Here is a 25,706-nt window from a genome sequence, read left to right as displayed (position 1 = left end):
CTGACTGGCAAAAAAAGTATGTACAACCTCCATCCGTACATACAATCTCACACCTCTACGAATATGAATTTCTGGCACATTACAACCTGTGTGCCAGACAAACGCTAATAGGAGGAGAGGATAACAGTTGCAGCAGCAGCTAATGAGAGAGAGAGAACTACTGAACAGAAAGTTACCAGAGCGAGAGAGAAAGAACAGTTATTTAAGTTTAGGTGATAGGCAGAGAGTGATAACACAACAAAAGCTACCAGACGAGAGCGGACTGCAATGCAATGTAATGCGTACTCACTCACTGCAACAACACACACACGACAAGCCGACGCCGAAAAATAAAAAGTTAAATAAAGTTTTAACACAAAGCAAAAGGCATGCACTCGCGGGATAGAAAAGGTTTCCAGATTGTTGGCTGGTTAGGAAGTTAATTAAAGTTTATTTAGGAAAACACCGGCTGTTTATTCAAAACAAAAGGAAACGAGGGGGAACGTTGTGAGTTGCAGCGGACACCGCAACTCTACAGTTATACCCGATACTAAGTCAGTATGGCTCTCCTCCGGCAGACGCCGCTAATATTGAACGACACGACAAAGAGTGCGTGCGTGAGAGACAGAACATCAGTCTGAGCGTGACGTCGGGGGCTGCGTAGCCAGTGCAAATTAATTTGTTCCTTTTGGCTATATAAATTATCTCATTCGATCCAGATTCAGCAATCTGATAGATATGGTCATTATCTATGATTCTGCGTTTTTAGTTTTCTCGTATTCTCAATATTGTGGATGCAACAGATTTTCGTCCTTTGTGGGGGCGGAAGGGGGAGGGGCGAAGTTTTGAAATATCTTTGTAGCAGTGACATATCACAGAAGTCTGGATCCAAAACCTCGTTGCTCTAGCTCTTATAGTCTTTGAGCACTAGGCGCTAATAGGGACGGACAGACGGACAGACGGACGGACGGACAGACGGACAGACAGACATGGCTCAATCGACTCGGCTATTGATGCTGATCAAGAATATATAAACTTTATGGGGTCAGAAACGATTCCTTCTGGACGTTACACACATCCACTTTTACCACAAATCTAATATACCCCAATACTCATTTTGAGTATCGGGTATAAAAATGCGGAGCGCAAAACAAAAACGCGTCTGATCACTACGAAAGAGAACGAACGAACGTATACCTGTATATGAATCTGTATCTGCTTGAGTCAACACAAAGCCGCAAAAGTGGATAGCTAGCTGGTATGCCACACAACACCACACTTTAATTGCAGTACACCGAAAGCTTGAAATTGAGCCACATTCCAGATTCCAGCACTGCTTGAGTTGGCCAACAAGGTTGCCAAGGATGATTATACCAATTATACAATAGAACGAGGGGGAACGTTGTGAGTTGCTGCGGAGACCGCAACTCTACATTTATACCTGATACTTAGTCAGTATGGCTCTCCTCCGGCAGACGGCGCTAATATTAAACGACACGACAAAGAGTGCGTGCGAGAGAGACAGAAAATCAGTCTGAGCGTGACGTCGGGCGCTGCGTAGCCAGTGCAAATTGATTTGTTCCTTTTGGCTATAAAAATTATCTGATCTGATCCAGATTCAGCAAACTCGTCTCGGTCCGATATATTAGGAGTGTGGATACCAAATTTGGTTGCTCTAGCTTTTATAGTCTCTGAGATCTAGGCGCTAATGTTATACTCTAAGCAAAGCCGCCTATGCTACGTGTGTGTTAGAGAGAGACAGGCCGAGAAAAAATGAAATTGTTTTCTTGATGCTGGCTATAATAATAATACGATCCAATTCAGATTCTGCAGTCTAAAAGATATAGTCATTCTCTACGATTCTGCGTTTTTGGTTTTCTCATATCTTTAAAATTGTGGATGCCACAGATTTTCGTTCTTTGTGGGGGCGAAAGTGGGCGGGGCGAAGTTTTGAAATATTTTTGTAGCAGTGACTTATCACAGAAGTCTGGATCCAAAAGATCGTTGCTCTAGCTCTTATAGTCTTTGAGCACTAGGCGCTAATAGAGACGGACAGACGGACAGACGGACGGACGGACAGACGGACAGACAGACATGGCTCAATCGACTCGGCTATTGATGCTGATCAAGAATATATATACTTTATGGGGTCGGAAACGATTCCTTCTGGACGTTACACACATCCATTTTCACCACAAATCTAATATACCCCAATACTCATTTTGAGTATCGGGTATAAAAAGCTATAGAGAGAGTTTTCTAAGAATCCGTCGCTAGGTGATAGGTTTCTTAAAGCATTCTTTAGGAGGTCTCGCGAAACATAAATACATTTTAGAAGCAATACATTTCCACTGCCGGGAACAGCGGATGTGGGTGATGAATTTTTCCTGACTTCTTGCTCAATGAATTTATATCTGACGTTGCAGGTCAGGAAATAAAAAAAATCGCTGCTCAAACTGCATTTTATGTCACATGACGCAATTGCAAAACGCATCCGGCGACCTTTTTCCTTTTTCTAAATCAAATTTCCAACGACTGGCTAGTGATTGCCACATCCTGCTTTCAGCATTAGCGGGAGTCCCCGGAATCGAAAAGGAGATAATAATTGGATTGGAGCCAGTCTACATCCAGTCTTTAATCTCCTACGCGTTGCATAAAGTTATTCAAAACCAAATCCTGATTGCTACGGTAACTGAACGAAGAGGAGATACAAATTGGATTGGTCAGCTTTTTATCATTCAAAACCTGTGGCATTGGACTTCCACATATACATATGTATGTATGTATATACTAATTTTTTCGCTGCACAATAGGGTACACAACACGTATGCAGCGCTTTTTGGCCTTCGCCTCGTTTGAAATTCGATTTGCATACACATCTGGCCAGGAAAATGGCCTTACCAAGGTTGGGGGAGCGCGAAAAATACGGAAAATTAAGAGCTACATAAGCATGATAATTGCTTGACAACATTTTACCATTAGACTTAATTAAATTGTCAATTGAAATGAAATCGTTAACTGAAAAATGGGGACTGGGCGACGGTGGCTGCTGGAAGTTGCAGGAGAACGAGAACCCACTTCAATTGAAGGCTGCAGATAACGTGGTAATGACTTTAAATAGGAAATAATGAGACTTTCAGCTTTAGCGCAGCGCATCGAAGAGATTTCGTACAACACGGTGGCATCAACTTAATTAAGTCGGGAATAGCATCCTTTGAAAACCTGTACCGACACCAACTGGCATCAATGACAGAAAATGGCCAGACCCAGACCAAGACCCAGACCACATAGGGTGTGGGTGTAGCTGTGGGTGTGAGGAGCATGTGACATTTTCAGAGCTGGGCCAACAAATGGGTTCAGCCTGGGCCTGGGCCTACAGCAAAACATTTTGGCCTTCGCCATCCATTAATTTCCAGATCGCAACTTTGCTCTTCGGATTGCTTCGAGTTTATTGTACGTACTTTGGCCCCAGCAAATACGAGTATTTGAAGCCTTTGGCACGTACCTCTTTTATCCGAAAGTTGGCCCATTGAAGAGGCCTGGACTGGCACCAGCTGTTCATTTCTGTTAGGCCGTTGCCAAGTGGATTAGCGCAAATATTTTAAATTTCTGTTGGTCGGTCCACAGACAAGAGTGCTGAGAGGCTTTACTTTGCGGCTTAATTAAACTCAATTATAATCGTGTTGACACTTTTGTTATTCTGTATTCTGTAGTGGTTTTTGTTGGGGCGAAAGCAAATTAAAACTTCAAACTTGATAAATGCCGAGTGCGAACAAAACTTCTGCTCCATTATGGATTGTTTTGCCTGAAGATTAGTTGGGAATCTCGATTGCAATTACTCCAACGAATCTCATTGCCGGAGAGTGGTCCAACCACAGGAAATTTAATTGCTTTCGAGTGGGTTTCAATTACGCAAATTGCATTAGACATCACCACGCACAGATTCCCAATGAATCGAAACATATCGTACTCTTAGCTGTCTATTATTTATGAATCGGATCAAGCTATCGGCCTTGCCAGCTGTACCTAGCCCAAGTTTTGCCCCAATCGGTGTAGGAATTCCCTCTTGCTGCATCGCAAAACATCACCAAATGTCAGAAAAGGGGTCCATTCTTTATCCTCCAAGGCTGCCGCACTTTGACCTGCCTGCTCTACTCAGGTGGAGGCTGGTGTGATTGATTTGATTGCTGTCACCGACTGGGATGACAATCCATCCAATTCAATGAGCTACTCACTTTCGCCTCGAGTTTGTCCTGGGTCTTCCAGCTGTCCTTTGAAGTCCTCGTCAGAGGTATCGCTCCCGGGCGAAATGAAAGTCGTTTACATTTTTTATCAACTTTAAGTGGAAGATTATGGAGGGCACTTCGTGCTGGTTTTCGTACAACTTACCCCTGGGAACGTTTTCATAATTTTCCACCTCCAACATTGCCATTCATTTCCCATTAAATGTGCCGTGCCCCAGGACGGCTCCCAGGACCCCCAGGGCGGCGGAAGATGTGCATTTATCCATTACCGTTGACGTTGCTGTCGACTCTCCTCTCCGCTCGAATCACCCGGTTAAAATGTAATTATCCTGCCTGGACTCGGCACTCCATGGCGTTGCATTCCACGTCTGAAATTCAGCCATGTCTTAATAGCCGGAAATCGAGTTGACTTGCCCTATGCCCTGGCCAAATGCATGTGGAATGAACTCGTTCGGAGAGTTATGGCTGTGAATTCAAGTTAATTGAATATCTATAGACGTGCATGGTGCCGAAGCAGAGGGGCCTCGCATAATTGTCGGCTCATTAAACGATAATGCAAGAAAATTGATGCCCGGCCTTTTTCCATTCCATTCCCCATTTTTGGGGGAAATTGAATTTCGTAAACTTTCCGATGAAAAACAGGGTTGCGGGGGAGCCTCCCCAGGGAAGTTCCCAGCAGCAATTAGTGCGCTCTGTCTCGCGAGTGCCCGGCTTCGGAAGTGGCAGGAGCCCCGAGAAGCGGCAGGAACGTGGCCGAAGTCACCGACGTGCCGTGTCTTGCCGTGCCGTGCGTCAGCTGGGGAAAATCGAAACCAAAAAGTTTGTTTATGCTTAAAATGCCAGCGGAATTGCTGGCAGGAGGTGGAGTGGGAGCTGGCAGCTGGGAGGCTTGGGGGCTTGGATGCTGGCAGGATGCGGCTCTCTCTGATGCCATTGACATCAGCAACACGGCCACGGCTGTTGTCATTCAAATGTTATAAACAATTCTGATTTAATTTTACGCCCAATTAAGTGTGAAAAGCTTTTGATGTTGGGCACATGGGTGCGAGCAGTCACACAAGCGTGAGCATTGAATATGCCACAGATACATATGTGGGGTCGGTCCTTTGCTCGCACGAGTCCCAGTTAGGCTCTCACACTTGAATAAAGCCATTCCAGACATCAATATTTTGATCCTTCCCTGGTTGGGCTATTTGTACTTACCGCTGCTTCTGTATCCACGCTGTGGCTTCCGCACCCGCTCTCACTGCTCCACGCTTTCACACACTTTCCGTATGCATCTCTCTTTCTCTCTCTTTGTGTATCTCTAACCATGGAACAACTTTCTTCTTATGACAGAGACAGACGTGGCAGATAGTTCCGCCAAGACATTATCCAATAATCTTTATCAACAGCCACAGCCAGCGCTGTAGCATCCGCGCCGCGTGCCTACCTCCACCTCCAGCTCCAGGTTAAGTTTGTTGGAAACTTTAGTCTGCATGACAGCCGATCCGATATCCCTGTGCTTTTGGATTTGTTTGCAGGTAACGACAAGGCTCAAGACATTTTACTAATTAAATATCAATGTACGTTTCCTTCCATTTGCCTAATTTACCGCTGTCAACAGCAAGACAAACAATATTGTAGTCCAAAAGAGTGTACACACTGGCCGCGTAAGAGCGTAATCCGCTTTTACATTAAATCGGATTTAAATATAAACTCTATAGCGGCAGATATTCAAATTTATTTTCTTGGAAATCCTCACAGAAATTTAAATGATTAAATTCCAAGTGCTCTTAAAGATGGGAAACCCAACCAAACTGTCGTCTAGGGCCTGAAATTGTCCAACTCCTGATGGCACTTCAGGTGACGGCGTAAACGCCAAGCTCCGCCTGAGGGGGGCCAGGAGGGCCCATGGAGTGGGGCCATAAAACAATTTTGTTGTAAATTTACGATACCCCCGGCCATGTATGACAGAAGGTACATAAATACTCGAACACATAAAGGCACAGGGCAGGAGGCAGTCGACATTTTCTTTCCACCAAGAAATTAGTAAAGGATGGAGGGTAGGAAACGAAACGAGCTCCATTGCTCCACCATTCTTTTGGAGGAATAAATTAATTTATTGAATGAACAGATTGCATTTTAAATTTATTATACTTCCATAGTATTGATTTTGGGGCACATGAATTTCTCTTTACATGATAGAAAATTTAGGTGTTGGAGATTGACGTAAGGCTAATCCCGGTTTTTCACACTGGGCTTAACTTTGTATTATAATTGGACATCCCATCGTATTTATGTATATATTAAGACTATGTTTTGTGTTTGTATGGGGGTTTCTTTCATTGTCCTCCTCACAGGACAAGTGTCTTTTAATCAAATTACAATTGGGGTTAATTTAATAAACTCTCACTTTCTACCTTTCACAGGATCTGTTTTATCTTTCATGTGTGTCCTGTGGCTGTTTTAACTGTGGCTGGCGCTGGGCCACTTGCAAATAATTCAATTTCTTTTGCCTCTTGTAAAGAGTGTGCGGTGTGTGTGATTATGGGTTACGTGTTCGAGTGTCTATGCTACGGGTGTGGATGAACATTATTGGATTGCATTGAAAGAACTGGTAGCTTAGAAATAATGTATCGGCACTGGCGTTACGTTGCGTAAACGTAACGCCCAAGAGAACTAGTCCTCTGATCTACTATAATTGTTGAATACACGTTGCTTAATCAGACGCACCAACTGTGCATAATTTTGTAAATTTTTTTTTTTGGTAGATATTTCTTTAAACTTTTTATACCCGATACTCAAAATGAGTATTGGGGTATATTAGATTTGTGGTAAAAGTGGATGTGTGTAACGTCCAGAAGGAATCGTTCCGACCCCATAAAGTATATATATTCTTGATCAGCATCAATAGCCGAGTCGATTGAGCCATGTCTGTCTGTCTGTCCGTCTGTCCGTCCGTCCGTCTGTCCGTCCCCTTCAGCGCCTAGTGCTCAAAGACTATAAGAGCTAGAGCAACGATGTTTTGGACCCAGACTTCTGTGATATGTCACTGCTACAAAAATTTTTCAAAAGTTCGCCCCGACCACTTCCGCCCCCACAAAAAACGAAAATCTGTGGCATCCACAATTTTAAAGATATGAGAAAACCAAAAACGTAGAATTGTAGAGAATGACCATATCTTTAAGACTGCGGAATCTGAATTGGATCGTATTATTATTATAGCCAGCATCATGAAAACAATTTCATTTTTTCTCGCCCTGTCTCTCTAACACACACGTAGCATAGGCGGCTTTGCTTAGAGTAAAACATTAGCGCCTAGATCTCAGAGACTACAAAAGCTAGAGCAACCAATTTTGGTATCCACACTCCTAATATATCGGACCGAGACGAGTTTGTTTCAAAATTTCGCCACACCCCCTTCCGCCCCCGCAAAGGACGAAAATCTGGGGATAATCACAAATCTCAGAGACTATTAAGGCTAGAGTAACCAAATTTGGTATCCGCACTCCTGTTAGATTTTACTATAAAACGTGTATCTCAAAATTTCACCCCACCCCCTTCCGCCCACACAAAGGACGAAAATCTGTTGCATCCACAATATTGCACATTCGAGAAAACTAAAAACGCAGAATCATAGATACTGACCATATCTATCAGATTGCTGAATCTGGATCAGATCAGATCATTTTTATAGCCAATAGGAACAAATCAATTTGCAGTGGCTACGCAGCGCCCGACGTCACGCTCAGACTGATTTTCTGTCTCTCTCGCACGCAATCTTTGTCGTGTCGTTTAATATTAGCGGCGTCTGCCGGAGGAGAGCCATACTGACTTAGTATCGGGTATAACTGTAGAGTTGCGGTGTCCGCAGCAACTCACAACGTTCCCCCTCGTTTTTCTTGAGTTTTGCCATTTTTAAAGTCTATCAAACAAAATTTAGAACTGAACTGCGTAAAAGAAACAATTTTGAAGAACTGAAAAAGCCGAAATGGAAACGAGTAGAAAAAAGATGTTTCTTTTTTTTGAACACCAAACGCTGGCACGGCCCTGTTCGATGCGATTCGGCTCTGATTGGTTCCGCTTCAGCTTGAGATCGGTCTGATTTGGCCAACTGATTAGGGGAAGCAGTAAAGCGCTCCCGATTTGCAATAACAACTAGTAATACACGCATATATACGGCATGATATATATGTAGGCAATGGTAAACGAAAGACAACTAGTATTCCCTGGGGGTTGGTGGTGTGGTTGTGTTGCGCCCATGTCGAGCAATCGGAACCCAGATAGGACTGGGCTGAGTTGCTTCGCTGAGGTATGTGTGTGTGATGTGGTGTGGTGCTGGTTTTTGTACGAACATATTTGCTTTCTAACTTATGTCCCAAATTTATTTTGATATTCCTAAATTCCGGGATCCTAACTGAATCCCTCTCTCCACGTCAAGGTCCCTCAAGTGTGCTGCTGTAGGTGTCTATGTATGTGTTCCAGGTGAAATGTGTTGACATGTGTGAGTGTGTGCGTGTGGGATGGGCTACCACTGCGCCGTTTCTATGTCCGGACTACGAACGCCGCGCAGTAGACAATGAGCAGGTTGTTCTCATTGAAGCCGGCGGAGTGTCCGGCGTTGCGTACAATGAAACAGGATCCATCGAAGTGCATGCGCTTCTCATTGCGACTACAAAGGACAGAACAAAACGGAAGTTAGCAGAGCAGGATGACGGTCGAGGGGGAGGGGGAGGGGGAGGTTGAGAGCATCGGTTTGACACTCACCGAACAAACAGATGCGAGGTCTTGCCCAGAGAGGCAGTGCAATGGATGCCAGGTGTGGTCAAAGTGGCCGATCCATTGCCGGGACTGGTGCGAATCAAGCACTTGTTGTCCACACGAGTGACCTTCACCAGGCCATCGGCTGCCTGGGTGATGCGAAATCCGTTTATGTCATAGATCTCAGTGCCATCCTCGGTACAGGTGTAAGCTGAATTGGCAATCACGTCATGGGCTTCAGCCATATAAGAGGGACCATGGCGCGAGTCGCTGCGAGAAGTTCGGGAATTAAATCGAAATTATCCAAATAAGAAGCGATGCAATTGGCCGGGGGGACTCACTCATAGAACACTGCCAGGGTGTAGTCCTTGGTCAGATCGGTGAAAGTGTCGGTTGTGGTGCGCGTCCCGGCTGTGTCCACCAGGTAGATGAGAGCGCACGCTTCGCTGGTGAAGCTCACACCCTTGTACCACATCATTGTACATTCAAAGGATTCAAAAGATGCCACGTTGGGGTAAGGGCCATTCCCACTCACACAAAGTTATTGCCCTTCATGCCGTCGTAGGTGACTATTTCGACTTTAGCGCCGCTCTGCAAGATGCGTCCATTGGGGTGGATCAAAGCCGAGTTGCTGCAGTTGCGTGATATAGCAACTGCCACCATGCTGCGCTGATTGAGCACGCGCACCGCCTTGTCCAGAGTCATGTCAATGCTGCCCCATGCAAAGAAAGGTATTAACATTAGGGGTCGGTCTTAAAGAAGAGCCAAGGGGCTGGGGGCGTCCACACTCACCGCACGCCATCGCGGAGGCGCAACTGGATGGTTCCGTTCGTCATGGCAATGGGTCCAGAGCCGGGACATGCCGGCGGTGTGTGGTTCTCGAGCTCGAAGTTGCGTGTGCTGCTTACGCGTGCCAAGGCGTATGGTGGAGGGGCATTGGAGACGGCAACTGTTGGGAATTCTGAGATTGAGCATAGAATCGGCTAGATTTACAGATATGCAGGAGCCCCTTACCAGGCAGTAGTTCTGCTCGTTGTCGAAGCCATAGGTGGGCGTGGCATGGTAGCGCCCTGTGAGTGCCTTGCCGTTGTGCGCCATTTTGCCAGCGTCTATTTCCTGCATATTCCCTGGCCCGTACTGGGGAGGGTTGGAAATGTGTATGCCCGGCAGTTGGACGTATGGACGGGCCGACTGACTGCCGACGGGGTAATTGGCGCACTCCTTGGAAATGCCGCTGGTGATGGTGTTGGTGCCAACGGTAGCGCTGCTAGCGAGACTGGAGCTGCTGCCGCGATCCATGTGGCCCACGGAGTCCGTGCCGGAGGACAGCGAGATGTTGCTCATGCGTTGGGACAGCTGCCCCCCAGTCATGCCGACACGCAAGCTTTCTTGCTAAGGGAGGGGGATGAGAAGGCGAGAGGTAGTAGCGGAAGTTAGATCCGGAAGGAAATGAAGAGGTGAGGAAGTGAAAGTGCCAGAAAATAATTGAATACCGGCAGGAGAGAAAACGACAGATACGAGAGAAAGTGTCAGCAGCGCAGAAATCGAATGACTTTGCAACTGTTGCTAACATTCTGTCGACATTCTGTTAACGCATGCAAGTTAACGTACCCAATTCTATTGAGCTCTTATACGAGTTGTAAACAATCTTTGGCTTTCCAAAACGAAAACAATTTCAATCTTGGGCCTCCGCCTAATTGATTTCTAAGATGTACAATCTCAAGGGCTCCCGCCGCAATCCCAATCTTTTACACTCGCCTAAATGGAAAACCAATGTTTGCCCACACCCGGCTTCTCATAAACAATCTCACTCCCGGCTTTGTGCAGATCCTGCACTTTAGGCATTTTACAGTTCTCTCTTTGGATGACGAAATCCAATACTCGGGATGGCGAAATCAATTGAAATGTTTATAGAAAAACTATTCCCGAAAGGGATCAACGATGCAAAGATCAGAAAGTTCAAGTCAGTCTTGATCCAGAAGCGACACCGCAAAGTCGAGCTAAAAATTAAGATCGCGCAAACCCTTTGTCCGGAATCCTTTGTGACCCTCTACTTAAATCTATATCAGTGAAGTTAGAAGTAAAATAAAAACTTTTTAAAAACAAAATCCTCTACCGCAGTTATTTAATTGGCGCCCAACGTGGGGCGACGTTGTATAAAAAGCACCGAATAATAAAAGTGTTGCGTCGTGCCGAAACCCGAAGGACAATTAATTAATGGAATAAATCCTTCAGATATAAAAACGCGGAGTGACTGTGAGATATAAGATAAGAAAAAGTGAGATAAAAAGGAAACAAACCGGAGCTTAGGGTGTGCAAAAATAAATACAATATACAATACAAATACAAATACAAATACAAGACAATTCAAAAATACAAAAAAACCAAAAAAACCAAAGTTTTTAAACAAAACCAAAGAAGGAAGACCCCCAGAAGACCCAGTTAAACAAAGAAATTTAAGAAGGAAGACCCGTTCGAAGACCTGTCAGCCAAATCAAGAAGGAAGACCCGTTCGAAGATCTGTCAGCCAAACTAAGAAGGACGACCCCTACCGGATAGTTCGTGAGCAAAAGTTGTATTAATAAATATATATGTTCAATTAGGTTATATTAGATTATAAAAACAAACATATAAGAAAAATTTAAGGTGGATCAACTAACTTTAGATTTTGAAAAACTAAAAATGATTAACTCACAAACAAGGACCGATCTCACTGCAGGTCTGGTCAAACAATTGATAGCACTTCAAATTTCACAAGTACAGGAGCAAATTGTAAATTCAAAACAACAAATAGAAACTAAATCCGATCAGGTATCAGATTATCAGGCAGAAACAATAGACGAGACAATAAAAGATGACACCACATTAAAGGTAATAGAATCCCTACCAATTTTCAATGGTGGATTAAACCAATACGTAGGATGGAGGGAAGCTGCAGAAACTGCAGTGAAGTTATATAAGAAAGGAAGTAAGCAATATTATATTGCCTTAACAATTTTGAGAAACAAAATAACAGGACCAGCACATGACGCACTGACCAACCACGGGACAGTTTTAAATTTTGATGCCATACTTTCACGACTTGACTTTGTTTACAGTGACAAGAGACCAATTTACATAATAGAACAGGAGTTAAGCGTTCTCCGACAAGGGAACCTCTCAATAATAGATTTCTATAACAAGGTTAACAATAAAATGACCTTGTTAATAAATAAGACAATAATGACTTACGGAAAGGACAGTGAAATCACGAAAGAATCAAATAAGAAAATTAGAGACAATGCCTTACGCATTTTTGTCACTGGCCTAAACGGCGGCATTGCAGAAATCCTATTTTCATTGAATCCCCCAGATTTACCGAATGCCTTGGCAAAGGTACAGGAATTGCAATCAAATAACATTCGGGCCCAATTTGCCTACCAATTCAGTGGCCCCAGAAATTCAGGGAATAATAACTACAATACATTAAGATTCAACCAACGACAACCAAGGACTAATAGTTCACCATTCGACCAAAAAAGGGATCTTCAGAGGAATAACATGTCATGGGGACAACCCTATTTCTTGGGTAATAGACAACAAAATCAGGCCTCAGAACCAATGGATGTAGACGAATCGATACAAATCAAGAACCGACAGAACAGCAATCAATTCAGGGGAAATAATAATAAAAGAAATTATCGGGAGAATACTAACGGTTATTATAGGAGAAATAATAACAATTATAACCAAGCTCAGCATTTTAGGGCAAACGTAGTACCGAATAATCAGTCTAACGAAAATCAGGCGCAGAAACGAAAGCCAAACGAAATGTCGGAACAACCGGCTAATAAAGCAATGCGGATAAATAACATTGAGGAGGACCATTTTTTAGATCAGCCCCCGAAGTAGGTCTGCCCTACTTAAAAAGAGTAGATAAAAAAATAAACAGAGAATTAAAAGTTTTGATAGATACGGGAGCAACTTCCTGTTATATAAAAAAGGGAATTTACGAAAATAAAAAAGAATTATCAATTTATAAGAAAGTTGCTACAGTGAATGGGTTTTCAATAATTAAATATTTCCATAATATAACTATTTTCAACACAAAACAAGTGTTTTATGAAATAGATGGAATGGAGGCAGATTTACTAATAGGATTTATCCTATTAAGGAAAATCGGAGCTGTTATTGATACAGGAAAGGGGACTTTAAGTTATAAAGACAATGAGGAGAAACTAATATATGACGAGGTCCTTTCTTTAAACAAATTAACCTTTATAGAAGGAAAAACCATCCTTCCGTTGAAGGAATATATGTAGTAGTTTAAGTTGCTTGATGGCAACGAGTAACATTTATTTGATAAGTATGTTGGACTTAAAATTATAACAGCTCCAAGTTTTACAAGTATGTTTGTGAATAATTATATGCGTGTACGTCTGATGCGTGGCTGAACTGACAACTGACTGATCTCTCTCTCTTGCTATCGGCTCTCTCAGAGCCGATTACTGCTCTATCCCGACGACACGACGAAAACACGACCGCTTCGTGTCTCTCTCTTTCCTTCGTTTCCTACATTCGGCTGTCCTGACGGACCATTCGCCTCGGATGGGTCTAGCCAAGGTTTCATATATTCTGAAACTGTAGAGGTCTTATAGGGACCCTCAGTATCCCCAATCTTCTCGACTTCGTACCTTCCATGATTCTTTACCCTAACCACCTTATAAGGCCCTAGATACTTTCCTTTTAGCTTTAATCCAGTACCATACTGAGTACGCTTGATAGCTACTAGCTCATTAACCTCATACTGTCTATCTAGTTTCCTTTTTAAGTCAAAACTCTTCTTGTTTTCCTGCTGTAACCGTGCAATGTTTTCAACTACTTCCTTTCTAATTTTTTCGCGGTCCTTGTTCAACTCTTCGATAAGTGATTCTTCCAATATTTCTTTTATTTTTGGATCCATTCCTATCCGCATGTCTACCCCAGTCAATATCTTGAAAGGTGTTACCTTGGTACTTCGCGGCTCAACACTGTTGATCATTTGCTGTACTTTTCCTAGATGCTTATACCAACTACCGGAATTACCCTGACACAATTTCGACAACATAGGCACCACTATCTTGTGCATCCTTTCGACTTGACCATTCCCACGTGGAACGCCTGTGGCAATCATTAAATGCTGTATTTTCTCTCTCTCACAATATTCACGAAACAAATTGGACATAAACGCTGCACCCCTATCCGTCACTATTCTGTTCGGATTACCAAAACTAGTCCCCTGAATTTCCAAACACTTAACGACCTCTTCAACACCTGTACTACGTGTAGAATATAACCAAACAAACTTAGAAAATCCATCAACGACAACCAGTATATAATTGTACTGTTTTTTAGTCATTTCCATTGGTCCAACGTGATCAATGTGATACGTTTGTAACGGCCTATCACCCTTGTCTATTGGTTGCAAATAACCCTCACGTTTTCCTGTCTTTTCATTGACAATGATACACTCGACACAACTATTTATTACGCGCCATACTTTGTCTTTTAACTTCGGAATATAATACGACTTTTCAATGATATCTTGTGTCTTTTTAACTGAAAAATGTCCTTGCTTATGTGCTATTGATATAATCTCATTTTCCAACTGAGCTGGTACTACGATGAGCTCCTTATCCGGATCCTTAAACAAAATCTGATTCTGAATATAATAATCCTCATATTCCTTGTCCTCCACAATACTTTTAACGGCCTTAACCCAATTGTCGGTTAGCTGAGCTTCTTTCAAACGATGAGCTATACTTTCGGTCACCATAAAACAAGATACACGACTCAACGCGTCAACGTGCCTCATCTTCGTTCCTGAGCGATGTTCTATAACATAATTAAAATCTTGTAGGTACATGGCCCAACGTGCTACTCTCAAAGGAACGTCTTTCTTTTTGATCGTCATTGTAAATGCATTACAATCTGTGACAATTTTGAACTTTATACCCAAAACGTATACACGCCATTTCGCTAAAGCTTCGATAATTGCCAGAACCTCAAGGTCATAAGCAGGATATTTCTCTTCACATGGCTTAGTCCTACGGCTCATATATTGAACTGGATGGAATTGGCTGTCTTCCAAACTCTTTTGCAGTAACACGGCTCCATACCCCCATTTTGATGCATCAGTATGGATTTCTGTCTCCAACTTCGGGTTGTACATTTCTAAAACAGGTCTACTAATCAATGCTACCTTTAGTTGTTCAAACGCAACCTGATGTATCTCCTTAAATTCAAATTTAACATCCTTCCGCAGCAGATCTGTCAATGGTTTTGCAATAACAGCATAACCCTCAATAAACTTTCGGAAATAAGAAGTCAATCCTATGAAACGCTGCACTGTTTTTTTATCAACTGGCACTGGGAACTTTTCGACTGCCCTCGTCTTCTCATCACTTGGTCTTATCGTGTTCTTTTCTATTATATACCCCAGAAAATTAACCTTTTGTCGTAACAGCTGACACTTTCTCCAATTTATACGTAGCCCATTCATTTCCGCTATCTTCAGTACTTTTCTCAACTTTAACAAACCCTCTTCTATATCTTGACTACAAATAATAACGTCATCCATATAGACTGCTGCTTCATTATTCTTTACCAAATCTCTCAACACAGCCATTATAAATCTGGTAAACACCGCTGGAGAATTTGAAATTCCAAATGGTACATATAAAAATTCGAACTGACCATTCTGAGTCACAAAAGACGTATATTTTTGAGACTCGACTTCTACAGGCACATGGAAAAAACCATTCGTTAAATCCAACGTGGTGAAATACTTTGCACCCTGCAGTTTCTCCAACACTGTATCCATATGTGACATTGGAAAGTTATCGCGAACTATTTTCTCATTCAGCTTTCGGTAATCACAGCATAGTCTCTTGCTACCGTTCTTTTTCGGTACCAACACTACTGGTGATGCATACTCCGATGTACTTGGCTTTATAATCTTCTGAGCCAGCCACTCTTCCACTTGCTTGTCCACGATTTCCTGTTCACACAACGGTAATCGTCTCGGATGCTGGAAAACTGGTATCTCATCCACTAACACAATTTTCATTTTTATCGGCGCATCTACATTTCTCTGAGGTTGGTACTTTCCTACCATACCCCTAACCTCTCTAGCATGTACTTCACTGAGATGACCAACATCAATTGAAAACTCCTTCTCAACTTCGTCAATACTTGACATGCAAATGCCTTTATATTCATTAAACAATTCCACGCATGAGGACGATGCTACCTGATCAAGTTTCTTATCTTTATCCTCGCCACAAACTCTACGAACAAATCTTGTTCCTGTCTTAGAAACTTGCATGTCCACATGATCCAGAATAGTCCTTCCTAAAATGGCTTCAAAACCAATATCTTCGTCTGGAATGACATGAAATTCTACCTCCATTCCAATCTCATCGATTTTCACTGGTATCGAAAAGCTACCAAAAGTTACAACTTGACTATCTCCAATACCTGTTAAACATTTCTCCTGGCCGATCAGTTCAAGATTTCCAAATTTCAAAAATACCCTCCTGCGAATTAAACACAAATCTGCTCCAGTATCAATCAAACCTTGGAATACCAAATTCGCGTACTTAATATCCTTTAATTCCAAACCTGATGGAGTGAAAATACCTGACGGCTTATTGACGACTTCCTTATCTCGAATAATGTTCGTATTCGATCTCTTTTCTTGTCTGGTTTCGACCTTGACATTACAGCTTGCAGCACGGTGTCCTGGTTGGCCACATTTGAAACAACAAAAATCATTTTTGGGACAATCTTTCCTCAAATGCGATTTGTCTCCACACTTAAAACATTTCCTAAAATTCTCTGCCATCGACCCTTTCACCGAACTCTCACTTTTATTACTCAGCGGCCAATTCTTACTCATCGACTTGGATCCGCCTCTAGCTTTCTGGTAAACATCGATCTGAAATTTAAGCTCCTTTAAGTTTCTAGCTTGGTACAGCATTGCCTTACTTGCCCTAGCGTCTGGTATACCATCCACAAAATATTCGATTAAACTCTCATCATCTAGTTTAATTGGCTTGGCTATCTCCATTAACGCATTCAAAAACTCATGCAACGACTCTCCTTTTTTCTGCTGGCGCTTTTGCAACATTCTATGTACTTCTACGGACGACAGTTTAACACTAAACTCATCCAACAGAGCTGCCTTCAACGAATTCCAGTTACGAATATCACGCAAACTACGAACGAAAGATTTTGCTGCACCAACTAACAACTGCTTGGCATAAATGAATAATTGTAATTGACTCCATTGAACAGTAGCTGCGCATTCTTCTAATTCCTCTATCCATTGATTGATGTCGGGGTTATTAGAACCAGAAAATTGTGACACACTACCTTCCACGTCTTTTAGCGTAAACCAAGATTTATACTCTGCCTGTCGCGTACCTGGTTGAACTGCTACGGTATCATCCTCTGCTGTTACTACGGACTCATCCTCTGACTCTTCTTCATCCTCAACTGGAAAGCCGTGATGTATTAATAGTCTATCTTGCAAATCGCGCTTTCGTCCCGTCGTCTGCAACGCAAGCTCTCTTAACTTCTCTCGCAAATCTGCGACTCTCAGTGTCATTATCTCTTCAACTTGCATCGTGACGATTTAAATACAAAATAATTGATATTAGCTTATATCTAAGAAAATGTAATTAAATCAACTTAAACAACCTTATTACTGCTGGCCTGTTAACAATTTTCCAGTTAACATCGATTTCGAAAACGCCTTTAAAGTCGTCACTGTTAACGATCGCTTCTCTGTTAACGCTCACCTTACTATGGGTTTACCCTTGTTAACTCTCGCTTCTGCGCAGAACTTTCCAGACTCCAAATTTGACGCACACACACCACCACATCCAGGTCTCGCTTGCCTGTCGATGTCGCTGTTGCCGTCCTCTCTTTGTTGCCTTGCCTTGCTCTCGCCGTTCGCCGATAACTCGTTGTCGCTTCCCGAATCGTCGCTGCTTCTGCTGTTACAAAATGAACTGCTGCTTGTCTTTTCTTGTAGTTGTAGTCTCCGTCCGACGCAGTGCAACACAACAACAATCAATGTTCTTTGATTCTTGCTGTTTGCTGCCGTCGTTTTGTCGCTTCTGCTTCCTTTGGAACGAACGCACTCAGATTGTCGTCTCTGTGCCGCTTGTCTCCTTGTAGCTCTAGCCTCTCAGACGCAATGCACAACAACAACAACGAAGGTTTTGATTCTTGCTGTGTTTGCTGCCGTCTGCCGTCGTTTTGTCGCTTCTGCTCTCTTTGGAACGAACGCGCTCAGATTGTCGTCTCTGTGCCGCTTGGCTCCTTGGAGCTCTAGCCTCTCAGACGCAAGGACCAACAACAACAACGAAGGTTTTGATTCTTGCTGTGTTTGCTGCCGTCTGCCGTAGTTTTGTCGCTTCTGCTCTCTTTGGAACGAACGCGCTCAGATTGTCGTCTCTGTGCCGCTTGTCTCCTTGTAGCTCTAGCCTCTCAGACGCAATGCACAACAACAACAACGAAGGTTTTGATTCTTGCTGTGTTTGCTGCCGTCTGCCGTCGTTTTGTCGCTTCTGCTCTCTTTGGAACGAACGCGCTCAGATTGTCGTCTCTGTGCCGCTTGTCTCCTTGTAGCTCTAGCCTCGTGTTCGCCAAAATTTCCAAATACACGCACAAATCTCACTTGCAAATGTTGTTGTCTTGGGCTTATTTTCGGACGAGCCCCCAATTTGTAGTAGTTTAAGTTGCTTGATGGCAACGAGTAACATTTATTTGATAAGTATGTTGGACTTAAAATTATAACAGCTCCAAGTTTTACAAGTATGTTTGTGAATAATTATATGCGTGTACGTCTGATGCGTGGCTGAACTGACAACTGACTGATCTCTCTCTCTTGCTATCGGCTCTCTCAGAGCCGATTACTGCTCTATCCCGACGACACGACGAAAACACGACCGCTTCGTGTCTCTCTCTTTCCTTCGTTTCCTACATATATAATAAAAAAATATTTTGAAGAAGAAAAAGAAATGAAATGTGATTCAGTAAAGGTAGAAGGAAGTTTATATAGCTTGGGATCAAAAAATCCTGAGCACGCCGACGAAGAATTATCCGTCAATAGTTTGGGATTCAAATATCCTGAACCCGCCGTCGTTGAATTATCCGACATCCAAAGTTTTAATAGTTTGGGATTAAAATATCCTGAGCACGCCGTCGTAGAATTATCCGACACTAAAAGTTCGAATAGTTTGGGATTAAAGAATCCTGAACACGCCGTCGTTGAATTATCCGACAATGAACAATTTAAAAGTTTGGGATGCATAAATCCTGAACGCGCCGTCGTAGAAATATCCGACATTCAAAATTATGCAAATTCTGAATTGAAAAAAATGAAATTGTATAACACAATAACCTACAAAGAGGACAATTTAGAAAATCTCAGAGAGAAAATGGTATCTATCATAGAAGAAGACCATGCCAATATAAATTTACAGTTACCGTTCAGAACGGATATAAAAGGAGAGATTAACACTGAACATGATAGACCGGTATATGGCAAGCAGTATCCATACGCTTATTCGGTTAACGATTTCGTTAATAACGAAAAAAGTAAAATGTTAGATGAAGGTATAATCAGACCTAGTAAAGCCCATATAATTCACCGGTAATAGTAGTACCAAAGAAGGGAGTAAATGAGGACGGAACTCCTAAACATAGATTAGTAATAGACTTTAAGAAACTTAATGAAAACACCAGACCGGATAGATACCCTATGCAAGATCCTTCAGTAATCCTTGCCAATTTAGGTAAGGCAAAGTATTTCTCGGCCATTGATTTAGAGTCAGGTTTCTATCAGATTTTAATGAGGGAATCAGATATTGAAAAAACATCTTTTTCCATAAATAACGGCAAATATGAATTTCTAAGAATGCCTATGGGATTGACGAACGCTCCCAGAATTTTCCAAAGGGCAATGGACGATATACTTAGAGAACAAGTTGGGAAAACTTGTCACGTCTATGTGGACGATATAATAATATTTTCAAAAACTATAGAACAACATTATAAAGATCTAATTCATATAATACAGATATTGCAAAACGCTAACATGAAAATTTCCCTAGAAAAGTCTAAATTCTTTCAATTGGAAACCAAATTTCTGGGATACATTGTTTCCCAAAATATCATTAAAACAGATCCAGACAAAATCTCCACAATACAAAACTATCCAATTCCTAAAAATATCAGAGAGCTACGTAGCTTCTTAGGACTAACAGGGTATTACAGAAAATTTGTCCGAAATTATGCTACAATTGCCAAACCATTAACAAAATATCTGAGTGGAGTAAATGGGAAAGTTTCACGAAGGGCATCCAAGAAAACATTAATACAGCTGGATGAACCAGCAATGGGAGCATTTAATAATTTAAAGGACAGTTTAATAGCACATATTGAATTAGTACAACCAGATTACAATAAAAAATTCACATTAACCACAGATGTATCGGACATAGCAATAGGTGCAGTTTTGTCGCAAGATGGGAATCCCATAACATTTATTTCTAAAACTTTAAGTAAAACCGAGCAGTTATATGCTACTAATAAAAAGGAATTACAAGCTATTGTATGGGCATTAAAAAATTTGCGAAATTATTTATACGGAGTGAGTGGAATTGAAATACATACAGATCACCAACCTTTGTCCTTTGCAATGTCGCAAAAAAATCCAAATGTTGAAATGAAACGTTGATATTACTTCATAGAAAGTTTCACACCAAAAATCATTTATAAGCCAGGCTCAACTAACGTAGTAGCGGACGCTTTATCTCGGATTAAAATAAATCATATGACAGATAGTGATGTCGCAGAGAGTAGTTTTGAAAACGTCATTCAAGAGACTAGCAAGCCTCTAAACCAATTTAAACAGCAGCTACTATTAGCGCAAGGGAGATTCACAGTTCATGAGTTAGTAAGAGTTTATGAAAATACCCGACATATTATTGAATTTGATACGGTAGACAATCTGCTAATCATTTTAAAAGAATTTATTCAGCCTCACTTAACCACAGGAATACACTGCACTTTAGAAGATTTATACCTTATCCAAAATAAGCTAAAGGAAAACTTCATATATAAATTTCTCTTCTCACGAGAAAGTTCCTCCAAGATGTAGTAAATTCAGAAGATAAAGCTATAATTATAGAAGAAACACATTGCAGAGCCCATAGAGGACTAGACGAAAATTACAAGCAAATAACTAAGCTGTATTATTGGCCAAACCTGCACAAAAAATTAAAAGAATATATAAAAAATTGTGAGATCTGTAACAAAAACAAATATCACAGACACCCTGTAAAAATTCCAATTGGGGAAGCTCCCATTCCAGCAAAAGAAGGAGATCAATTACACTTAGACATATACTATGCCCAAAACCTAACATTCATAACTTGTATAGATTCTTATTCCAAATACTTGGTGGTCAAGGAAATTCAAAGTAAATTAAACATTGAAAATAAGGTAATGGAAATTTTGCAACACTTTCCGTTAGCAACATCTTTAATGACTGACAACGAACCAAGCTTTACTTCAGCACAATTTAGATCATTCATACAAAGAAGTAACTTAACTATTTATTATGCTGATCCCAGACACAGCACATCAAATGGTCAGGTAGAAAGGGTACATTCCACACTAACAGAAATAGCGCGGTGCATCAATGATGAACTAAATCTAACAGATTATTCAGAAATAATAATAAGGGCGGCACTGAAATATAACCTGACGATACATTCAACGACCAATCAAATGCCATATGACATATTGTATAACAAAATAGAACACAAGCATAATCCAATATTACTTAAGGAAGCTCAGACCAAAATGCTTAAGCTACATAACAAAGATAGAAGAGAAAAAGATTATAAAATAGGAGAAGTAGTGTAGTGGCCAGTGAAGCAAACCCAGATTAAATTCCCTAATAATTTCCCAGATATAAAGCAGATTCAAATCACGCGCCAACTTGATTAGTTCGAACACCAAGGCTTTAAAAACAGCTACTTCGAATAATTGCTTTAATTGCTCGAATGTTCTTTTTCGTCTTCCATTTTTCTCCCAAAACACTTCGGTTGTGCCTGTGCCAATAGTGCCAAACTCTAGTGGAAGTTCACGTGTCCCTGTATTACATAATACATACCAAATTACATAACTGCAAGTCGGCGGAGAATCGACTAAAAAGCAAGATCAAGCTATATTGTGTGGTGAAAGTGCAAAGTGCTACGTAGAGAAAAAGACGGTGATTATAGAGGAAAGCAGGTTTGGTACATTCACTGAATTCCGAATCTATTACAGAATCTCTTGGTCACAGGAGGTCTGCCGTGCTTTGGCGCTCTCACGCCTAACCCCCCCACGCAACCTCCAGTGTCTTATTTTGGCCGCTTCGAATTACCAGCGTTTCCGTTGTACGGACGATCTGTATCGACTTTTGAATGCCCTCTAAGCGTATCTTGCGAGATGCAACTCAACATCCTTGATGCGGAATCGACAACGCCTAGGAATTAAAGTGGAAATTTATGTCAGCTAAAATTTTGCAGAAGATGTGAATATAAGATCAGGAATCGGAATCTAGGGTGACCTGTGTCGTGGACAACATGTGATCATCGATTCGTGAGTACGAACATACCCGCGAAATGGCAGGGTATAGCAGCGGTGCAGCGTAATGAAAGGGAGAGCGTGATAGCTCACACGCCAAGAGCGAGCTTTCGTTCGAAGATAATTCGGACATATGCGTGCGTATGCACACACATATAAACGTGCATTAATTTGATCATCGACATTCTCTTTGCTTTGTCTTGTTCTTTTCTTTTGCTTGCATTCTTGTGTTTGCACTTCAATTAAATTTGACTTTAAATGTAAAATCATATAAACATATACAGTTATATTAAGGAATATCTTTCCTATAGAATTAATTTCTTTATCATATGTCTTAAGTCCTTTCCTAATCAACTCAATGTTAAGCCTTGATTCACTCTGGCAATGTCTGCCAAAATATCATTCTTTAATTCTTTACTCTTTTTATATAATTAATATTGTTCCACAGCTACCGAAGCAGTTCATTGGGCCCAACGAGCTCGTCAAGGAAAGTGTTTGAATTTGGTAATGATCATTAGTTTCGTATTGAATGGAAATGTTGACCTTCGTGAGTAAAAAGGCGCAGTTTTGCTTCTTTTATATTCTTAAGTTAATGAACCTTTTGTTATATGTGAATCTTTTGAATCTTGATTAATATAACTAATTTGAATTAACATGAATTTGGAATAAATAACAACCATTCTGTCTAAGTACATAATGCCAATGATGCATCGAGTGTAATAATGCAGCGGTAGTTACGTTAGGGGCCATGCCAACATCGTTCCACGCATTGCCGAAGGTAGGGAGGGTATAGAGGAACTAGTGATCTCCTACACCTAGGATCACTAAATTAAATACGCGACTACCGGATTCCTTCTTGCCATCTATGCCGACCGGGCATTGATTACAATTGTTTTTTTGTTTTGATCAAAGTAGATTCTGTGTCAGTGCACTTAAATTTTTATAATATGGCGAGAACAAGGAAGTATAGGGATAGGAAAGACCCCGACCCCATCCGGCGAGCTGAGCCCAGAGCGCAGTATAGTGCACTGACCCCGATTCCCTTTCCTGCTGAGGCTGCATTGCCAACAAGATTTAACCAGCCCGTAGCCGTAACATTATAAAATGGCGCCCAACGTGGGGCCGAAGCCGTAACATTATAAAATGGCGCCCAACGTGGGGCCGAAGACGAAACGACGTGTTATAATCGGAAAAGTGTAGAAAAGATACGATTATTTCCAGATGAGGATAATTCCGAACGGTTGGAGTGACCTTCGTGCTTCACGGTTAAGCTCTGTTAATACATCCATTAGCCTGTTAATTAGAAAATTCGGTATATCGTGTAGACGTGTAGTCAGCTTTTGGAATGGAGATTTCAATTCGACTGAGTAGGGATTGGTCTACCAAGAAATGACGGCGTGAACTGTATAGATGTCTGAAGAAAATATTTTAGTAGAATAAAGATGTTAGTGCCGTGTATCTGAGCTGTGGAATTTGCGATTGCAATTCAGGGTTTTGTATTGATCGACCCAACCAGACGCACGACCACTTCCAACTTTATAGGAACATGACTTGTTCGGTACTTGGAATGGCGGGTCTTAGAGAAACTTTGAGTTCCCGACGAGTATCAAACATAGTCTAATAGTAACCTTTAATATCCATTTAATTCAATAATCATAGAGGCAGAAGAGAGGAGTTACACATCGATGTAGAATTGGCATTTGTGGAAAAGACAGAAAATATTTTGCTGATTGGGAAAAAAAAAAAAATTAAGAGGAAATATGGCCAGTAAAGATAATATCTTTGAAACTGCATTAAATCAGCATGGCTATTGTCGCATTTGCCACGATAAACTTGAGAAAGATCAATTGTTTGCCACGACACCGTGTCAACATCAATTTCACCATTCCTGTTGACCGAGATGCTTAAGAAACAGAATACTTCCTTAATATGGAATGAAACCGCAACCAATGCTTTTGAAGAATTGAAACGAAGATTAACATCAGCTCCAATCCTCAGAACTCCTGATTTTTCTAAGAAATTCATCTTATTGTGTGATGCTAGTTCTTTTGGTCTCGGGTGCGTCCTAGCTCAAGAGAATGAAGAAGGCTTCGAAATGCCAATTGGATACATGTCGGTTAAGTTATCCAAAGCTCAACGGAATTATTCCGTTACAGAACTAGAATGTCTAGCAGTTATTAAGGGAATTAAGAAATTTCGAGCTTACATAGAAGGCCAGGAATTCTTAGTTATAACCGACCATCCAGCATTGCAGTGGTTGATGCGACAAAAGGATTTGTCTGGAAGGCTCGCGCGATGGGCTATACAGTTACAGGGTTTTGATTTTCGCATTGAACACCGGAAGGGTTCACAAAATGTTATTGCTGACACTCTGTCAAGGCAAAATGAATCGTCAGTAGATGAGTTTATAGATCTAGGGCCGATCATCGATTTAGAGTCCGAGCATTTCACTTCGTTGGAATATCTTGATTTAATTGAACGCATTCAGCAGAACCAAGAGAAACTTCCAGATTTAAAAATAACAGATGGCTATGTATACAAACGCACCGAAGCTTCGATTGGAGATTCTGAATCTGACCACCTGTCGTGGAAATTATGGGTAGCCTCTGGCCTAGTCAGTAGTGTTATCAAACAAGCCCATGATTCTCCTAGCGCATCACATGGCGGGATGGGTAAAACCGTTGAAAAACTTAAGAGATACCTGTTCTGGCCCAAGATGTTGGTTCAAATCCGAGAGTATGTGAATAATTGTGTCATTTGTAAACAGACCAAAAGTCCCAATATAGTATTACGACCACCATTGGGAAAGCCAATGCAATCCGAGAGACCGTTTCAACGACTCTACATGGATCTGTTAGGTCCATACCCTCGTTCAAAGGCAGGGAATATCGGATTATTAATAATCGTGGATCATTGTACAAAATTCCATTTCCTCTGTCCATTGAAACGATTCACTTCCGGAAAGATTTGCGAGTACTTAGAAAATTCCATTTTCTTTACGTTTGGAGTGCCGGAATCCATCTTAACGGACAATGGTTCTCAATTTCGATCAGGATTCTTTGAGGCTTTTCT

General features: G+C 41.5%; 2 protein-coding genes across 2 annotated transcripts; both read right to left on the bottom strand.

Annotated features, from left to right (window-relative positions):
* Positions 1-8,651: 8,651 nt before the first annotated feature.
* LOC117191058 lies at positions 8,652-9,459 on the bottom strand. Its single transcript, XM_033396026.1, has 3 exons — positions 9,308-9,459; positions 8,973-9,236; positions 8,652-8,877 (listed from the first exon to the last, which is right to left on the bottom strand). Exons 1-3 carry the CDS (start codon positions 9,442-9,444, stop codon positions 8,751-8,753), a joined length of 528 nt encoding a protein of 175 aa, XP_033251917.1. The 5' UTR covers positions 9,445-9,459; the 3' UTR covers positions 8,652-8,750.
* Positions 9,460-9,585: 126 nt separating this feature from the next.
* LOC117191059 lies at positions 9,586-10,314 on the bottom strand. The gene is made up of 3 exons (XM_033396027.1): positions 9,981-10,314; positions 9,759-9,866; positions 9,586-9,678 (listed from the first exon to the last, which is right to left on the bottom strand). Exons 1-3 carry the CDS (start codon positions 10,308-10,310, stop codon positions 9,673-9,675), a joined length of 444 nt encoding a protein of 147 aa, XP_033251918.1. The 5' UTR covers positions 10,311-10,314; the 3' UTR covers positions 9,586-9,672.
* Positions 10,315-25,706: the final 15,392 nt, after the last annotated feature.

The sequence above is a fragment of the Drosophila miranda genome, assembly GCF_003369915.1.
Source record: "Drosophila miranda strain MSH22 chromosome Y unlocalized genomic scaffold, D.miranda_PacBio2.1 Contig_Y1_pilon, whole genome shotgun sequence".
Classification (NCBI taxonomy): Eukaryota; Metazoa; Arthropoda; class Insecta; order Diptera; family Drosophilidae; genus Drosophila; species Drosophila miranda.
The sequence above is the reverse complement of the archived record's forward strand: the minus strand, read 5'-3'. Positions and strand labels throughout refer to the sequence as shown.

Excerpts from the sequence above, each read along its gene's own strand:
- LOC117191058 (XM_033396026.1), bottom strand. The coding sequence starts at position 9,444 with ATGATGTGGTACAAGGGTGTGAGCTTCACCAGCGAAGCGTGCGCTCTC. Across the intron at positions 9,237-9,307 it reads ACCCTGGCAGTGTTCTATGA|CGACTCGCGCCATGGTCCCT; the intron begins GTGAGTCCCCCC and ends AACTTCTCGCAG. Across the intron at positions 8,878-8,972 it reads ACCTCGCATCTGTTTGTTCG|TCGCAATGAGAAGCGCATGC; the intron begins GTGAGTGTCAAA and ends TGTCCTTTGTAG.
- LOC117191059 (XM_033396027.1), bottom strand. The coding sequence starts at position 10,310 with ATGAGCAACATCTCGCTGTCCTCCGGCACGGACTCCGTGGGCCACATG. Across the intron at positions 9,867-9,980 it reads ACGAGCAGAACTACTGCCTG|CACACGCAACTTCGAGCTCG; the intron begins GTAAGGGGCTCC and ends ACGCGTAAGCAG.